At 41.1% G+C, this 6,734-nt stretch overlaps 1 protein-coding gene across 1 annotated transcript; it reads right to left on the reverse strand.

The window, feature by feature from the left end:
* Positions 1–4,449: 4,449 nt before the first annotated feature.
* On the reverse strand, positions 4,450–6,374 carry LOC129600673 (uncharacterized). The gene is made up of 5 exons (XM_055499216.1): positions 6,020–6,374; positions 5,749–5,877; positions 5,393–5,587; positions 5,111–5,302; positions 4,450–4,625 (listed from the first exon to the last, which is right to left on the reverse strand). The coding sequence occupies exons 1-5, from the start codon at positions 6,372–6,374 to the stop codon at positions 4,450–4,452; spliced, it is 1,047 nt and encodes a 348-aa protein (XP_055355191.1).
* Between the last annotated feature and the right edge of the window lie 360 nt (positions 6,375–6,734).

Raw genomic sequence — 6,734 nt, forward strand, 5'->3', positions numbered from 1 at the left:
TCGGCGGTTACGCATATGAGTGGATATTTTGTTACACCATTTTGAAGTCTAGTGTATTTTGGGACAAGAGTTCGCCAATATGACGACCTTTGAAGTTCAGCTTCGACACCTACCGGCAAACAGGAATGATTCCATTACTTGGACTTCTAGTATCGTATTGAAACGACTCTATTAAAGCATCTTAAATGGAATTGCTTACACAGCGCTTCAAGGAATCAAACGATTGTTCATGCTAAGACAGGATGCGAATTATAACAATATCACTATACGTTTATTGCAATTAATCAGCTATGGTATGCGATTACCGTATCGCGCATTTAACGATAATTATCATCTGTAAAAGGTACAGAGTCAGTACATACCATTTATGTAAAAGCCGAGCAAAATTGGATCAATTACGACGAATAGGACGAAGCTTATACTTTCCTAAAAAACAATAAGAAAATACGACAATTAAATCTTTTAAGGCAAATTTAATTACAACGTGGCATCGCTGCAAACCAATCTTACAGCCATATGGCGATTGGCGAATATAACAGTATATTCGTATTTTCATCCATTATCAGCGTAAGTTTGCGGCCTTTCCCGTATCGTACCTTGAATGCAAGGATATGGCGAGTGAAAAGGAGAATTAAACCGGAATGGACAAGTCTTCAGCGAAAACTCCGCTACAAAATTATGGATTGTGGTAAGGACTAGCTCGTCAACTGTAACAGTGTAATACAGTAACTCAGTTTCATTCCTTTAAAGGCGGAAAAATTTTCTTTGCAGCGTTGTTGTTTTGAATGCTTTTGTGCAAATGTACGTACATTCAAAACTATACAATCGCCGTGGCGCAGTGTCGTACTCAGACGTTTTGTAAAATTGCTGAAACGGTGTATTAGTCACCACCCAGTAACATGTGGCATGAAATGCCATCCAGCGTATGGTAAGGGTACCGAAATGTCCATTGTCGTGCGCAACTGTGGATGACTGCCTTGTACACGATGACCAATGTGACGCGATCCTGCTTAAAAAGTCGATGCGGCTTAGATAACGGACCGTCCATGAGTGCTGATCTGTGTTCTATACGTACTCGAGCTGAACACAAGATTTCCTGTTGAATTCTGTTAAAACCATGAGCAATCATGGAACAACGTCGCATAATCTTTTATTGATAGCACTTGTTGGGTGAAGTGCACATAACTAATCGTTAAATCTTTCCGCACCTCGACAGAGCGGAAGCGAAAGAATGAACACTCTAAACGCACGATGGCACATTTACGGTGCACCGAAATATAACGTTATGAAGTGATATGTGCAACTGTAACAACACAATCCAAACTGCAGTCCAAACTCGGCAATAAATTCCTGCACTGATAAATTCTGTGACAAACACTGTGATAAAAAATGTCATCCATTAATTTGGCATGCTGGTCTGCTGGTGGTTATTTATCGGTACTCAGCGGTGTGTTTATTTTATAACATCTGAGCTTAAGCATGTTGTGCTGTGGATCGGTCCTCCTACGGCTGACATAGATGGGAACGAACCGAACGGTCATACAGGAAATCATTGCAATGCAATGGCATGCAGAAAGGGGAGTGCCTTTATTTCTCGGAGGGTTGTATTAACGGAGCCACTGCTCCAGTCTGATGGACCAGCGTATTACATACGCTTTCGACAATCTTACTGATGCTTGAAGAAAGATAGCATTTTTTTTCGATTTTAAAATGAATTTCAAAATTTTTAAAATGCATTTTAAAATTATGGGAAAGTGCTATGAACCTGAAATTGGTTCACTTTCGACTCTATGGCCATGTGAGCGTTGTAAGGGTAAGCCCCCAGATTGCTTCGGGCACAGCAACAGTAAAATCCGACCACAAACATCCGCGCATCCTCCATCCATCTCCAGAGCTTGGGAGATCCACGTCCGTTCCACGATATCCCAATGACAAAAGCAACAGAGTGATTAATTGCAGGGAATACAAACGAATTATTCTCAACACATATAACTAGGAGTCTAGCACTTCATGCAGCGGCGTTCTATTCGGAATCATGCCGATGGTTTTGGGCGTTCAAGCGAAGTAGTACTCGTTTGACATTGTATCTTAGAGTAGCATAAAAAAGCGCTGGCCATTACGCAAATTATTTTTCCTCTATTACTGCATAGCAATACAAAATAAGTTTATCGCTCATGCAAGCGGTGTATGTGTGACCCATGATGTACGCAGGCCATCCGGTAACAACTCGATCCATTGAACTTTCGCTCGGCCATACACCTTCACATTGTAACAAGTTTCAGCTATCAAGTTAGAGTAGAAGTACAGATATCCATGTTACGGGATCGTGCTGCTATTCGAATCACGATGCGTGTGACTGCGGCATAAATTTGTGAAAATTCACTCCGATCTCGTTGGCGAATAAATTCTCGTATTATTATACGAGCATTATTAGCATCTCGTATCTCATTTTCGTATTATTAGCATCTGTAAGGTGACCACTATTTTCCACTGTGCGCTGCGGTCGTGGATAAATCCATTTACCCGGTGGTGCAGCGCCATCTTCTACAGTGAGAACGCGCTACCGCTCTAACTCTGCAGACTCGCGTGTGTTCATGTAAACGTCGTTTAAGGAATTTCCGTCCAGTGTTAATTGGGACACAATGGAAAGAAACACCTTTTACGATGTTACATGTACAGGGGATATAAATCGGCGGCTCATCCCAGTAAATAATTCGAATTTTTAATCAATAGGAATAATGCTGTTGCTTGAAAAGTTGATATCAATGCGCCTGCCTAAAACCAAATCAAAATTACTGTATGTAACCGCTGAAATAGAGCAGTGCACAATTTACTGGTGTGATGCTACACAATTAAGTCGATGAGGTCTGATCGCAGACCGACCGGTCAGCTTAGAATAACATGCATAACTGCATACGGTACTTAGTCAGTCTGCTTAGAATCTAGTAACTGCATACGGTACTAGAATAACACGGTACAGCATTGGGCTGCCACTAGTAATACATGCATGTATGCCTGCGTGTGTTCCTTGTATCTGTACAGTCTTTGGCTTTTGTTTCCGGGCGGGCTGTACAACGGCGCATCGTTAGGGAGTAGTACTCATACGTGCTGCAGTACAATCCAAATTGCAGTCCCAACTCTTCAGTAAATTCCTGCATAAATAATTCGGTGACAAAGCACTTTGACGGTATGACCAACAGGCCGTGCTGCGCTGGTCCGCTAATCGTTATTTGTTGTCTAACTCAGTAACCACTAACCAGCGCTGTGTTTTTTCAGTATCAGCTCTTGTTCATGTTGTGCTGCGCGCTGGTTTTCCCACGCCGAACACAGCTGGGAACGAACCAAGCAGTCATGCACGCAACCGGCGAAATGCACTGGAAATTAAAGGAACAGCCAGCCATGAATCGATCAGCCATTACCGCACCGACTAGTGACCCGAGGCCACTGTTTTTATGTACTTGCTGGATGACGTCCTTATTTCGACTGCTACGCAAATTTGATGGACGAGTATTTCCCAAATTCGCAAACGTTTCATACAACGTTTCGGGTGTTAAGGAAAACAACTTATGCCTCGATCTCGTATTATTATTTTCCGTAAAGTGATAGCAACACGACACACAATACTGGACATAGCTTAAGTTACTATTGTTACTGCTCCATAAGGTGGTAAACACGTAATAATAAATGTAAATTTTAACAAACTTACGTATTGTAATGGTGCATTTTTGCTTTGACCACTTTTTACTATCCGTGCGTCTATATTTTGGTACAAGTCATACCAAATGTAGAACTTCATAAGTTATGGCATACAGTCTGTACAACTGAACATGGGGTCATTATTTTGAGATTGGCTTTAATTCCGTGCAGACTAAATAATTAATTTTACAATTATAAGAAATAATTGCAACACATTACACTAAGTAATTTCTGTTCCACAGACATGCCAAGCAAGGCGCTGACCACTGGCCACTGGGCAGATTTTATTGGCAAAATACGCATGAGGTGTTCGTGCCAAAATTGGTAGGGAGGCAAAATACGCATGAGGTGTTCGTGCCAAAATTGATAGGGACTTTCACATAACTCTTCTTAACGCCTAAATTTCTTTGCATTCGCAATTGAACAGTTTTGTTTGAAGGTAAAGAGGTAAAGTGACGCCTTTATAGCGTACTGGTATAGGTTTTTGCGAGGTTTGCGGCGTACTGCACATGTACAGTAATATTCCAACTTTTTTTTCCAAGTTAATGTCTATACGGTGCCATAAACATGTAGAGTACGAGTAGAGACCTTGCATCAAGTACCTACTGCAAGATTCGGGTTTAGTACAGAGCAGAACGATGCGGCAAATGTGTACTCGTACAAGCAGTTCAAAATAAAACGACCATTCCGGTATTTAATTAACTATCTTAAAGTCTACCCATACTTAACAAACGATAAATCTGCACTCAGTACTTATGTAACTGCGCGCGTAACATTGCAGCTCAATTTATGCAAAACGACGTAATTTAAGTCAGCGTCACGAATATCCAATAAATCCACTGACGCGGTACGCCTGTGAATGTAAAAGGCGGCACCTGCGACAATGCCAATGAGGGCTAGACAACCAACGCTCAACCCGACAGCCAGACCTAAAGAAAATTATTTTTTTGTTCACACAGGTAAGACGTATTTACTGTTGATCGATACTTGCTACTTGCTAGTACAAGTCCGACTAATCTCATGCGCAGTGGCTCAGTTTAGACAAAAACGTTTTGGCGACATAAATGCATGTTCTGCGCGACCGTTTTTATTTTGAAACCACAACAATGACGAAAGCTAATTGCAAATATTCATGCACTGAAGAATTACAAATAATAATTCAATTAATAAGCAATCATTAATTACCATATAAAGCAAGAAAGTAATCAAACAAATGAGAAACAGTGAGCAGCTAGTGCGATCGAAGACGCGTTTACACAAAACGATACAGCACTAATTAACAGGAATATACAGATAAACACAATCAGAGAAACACGCACTGATTTGATGCGATAAGCTAACAACAAAAATCAATGCACGTAGACAGCCATCAACGTAAAAAATCCGCTAAAAGCGAGAATATCGGCTACCTTACCGATATCCACTTCGGCATGGTCCGAGGGTCTGGCGGCCGCACTGGTAGCCATTGCAACATTGGGATGGTCGGTGTTTGTGCCACTAGATGCTTTGAAGTCCATTGTCAGTGGTTTATTGTACCCATGCTGGTTAATGCTGTTGTTACGAGTGCGGTTTTCGATGGCAATCGTGTCGGTGTCATTTACAGCGTCTACAATTAACATTGGCAATTGCAAAAACATGTCACATGCTACAGTGCCTAAAGGTACGAGTAATAACCATACAGTAATTAATTACTTACTTAAACACTTGGCCGGCCACGTCTTGCAGGTGCAGTTAGCAGCGACATCGAAAGTCTCTTGGTGAAACGTGTAATTAAGAGATTCTAAGGATGTGTTAGCAACACACGTGACCGGGAGGAGCTCCATAGCAGTTTTAGTGGAACACGTAAGGTTATATCCAGATTGGACACAACCGTGTTTACCGGCCTGCAGTTCTATTGAACGATAACCAGAAACATGAAACATACTATGACGTACAACGTAGCATATTATGGTGAATTTGCATACAAAGCTGCGTGCGTAAACTTTTAATAATGGCTCTACATACGTACTAGTAGTATTAATTTTAAAGCTAACGCTGGACTCTTTTACTGACCTGAAAACGGACGGTCTCGTATGAACCACGTAGTACACGCTCCAGGGATGGTGGTAAAAATTGGGCAGTGGAAACTGATTGTTCTTGGTGTTAACTTTGTGTAGGGTTCCTCTTGCCAGTATAGTGGTTCTGATAACAAAAAACAAATATAGAGATTGTGGTTGATTTTTGTAAGTGCAGGTTTGTTTGTTTTGTATTTTTTATTTCTATATGATTTGACACTGGACGTCTGCAATCAGGCTGACCTTTTAAATTTATCGTTACTGCTTACCGATGACATAAAAATCGAATGATGTCCTCTTCAGTCGCTCATTATAATCAAAGTACTGGCACTGCAGATTAGCCGTTGTTTCGGTAGCAAACAACTGCACTTTAAGGTAGCATGAATTGCTTATATTGGACACTGGCAGTGCAGAGAAGTTTTGCTTTTCCGTTTCATTGTGCTGGTACCATTGGCAGGACGGTTCAGCAAACGTCATTCGGTGTCCCACATTGTTGACGCTTCCCTTACATGCTAACTGCAGCTGAAGGCTGACATTCGGTTTCACGTAAATCGAGTATCCTTGGTCTTCAGTGAGCGGCAACTTATAAGCTATCCAGTTACTGCCAGATGTATATGGCGTCATGCTGCATGGCCGCAGAGAACCTACTGAGTAATATGGCACAAAAATAAGGGTAAGAAACCACATCATGCAGATACGAAAACTGATTCTACACGAATTCGTGATGAATCGAAAAATAATAAAATGATTATTATACAGTTAATAGTAATACTATATGTTCGCCCGACTTCGTGCCTAACCGGCGAACCTACCGGCTCTTGACCTTAAGTGCCCATAACAGTACTAGTAGTACAGAGTTCTTGGAGTGGCCGCACAAACAGCTCATGAGTCATGAGTGCAAAAAAATTCTGTATTTATTTTTTTAAAACTAACTTGTACAAATTTAAAACGTAGAAAGAATAAAAAAAGTTTCTTACGATCAGC

Source organism: Paramacrobiotus metropolitanus, unplaced genomic scaffold (genome assembly GCF_019649055.1).
Source record: "Paramacrobiotus metropolitanus isolate TYO unplaced genomic scaffold, Prichtersi_v1.0 Parri_scaffold0000188, whole genome shotgun sequence".
NCBI classification, from domain to species: Eukaryota; Metazoa; Tardigrada; class Eutardigrada; order Parachela; family Macrobiotidae; genus Paramacrobiotus; species Paramacrobiotus metropolitanus.

Coding starts and splice junctions, on each gene's coding strand:
- LOC129600673 (XM_055499216.1), bottom strand. CDS start 6,374: ATGACGCCATATACATCTGGCAGTAACTGGATAGCTTATAAGTTGCCG. Junction 5,303..5,392: donor GTGGCCGGCCAAGTGTTTAA/GTAAGTAATTAA, acceptor TGTTAATTGTAG/ACGCTGTAAATGACACCGAC. Junction 4,626..5,110: donor CCATGCCGAAGTGGATATCG/GTAAGGTAGCCG, acceptor AATTTTCTTTAG/GTCTGGCTGTCGGGTTGAGC.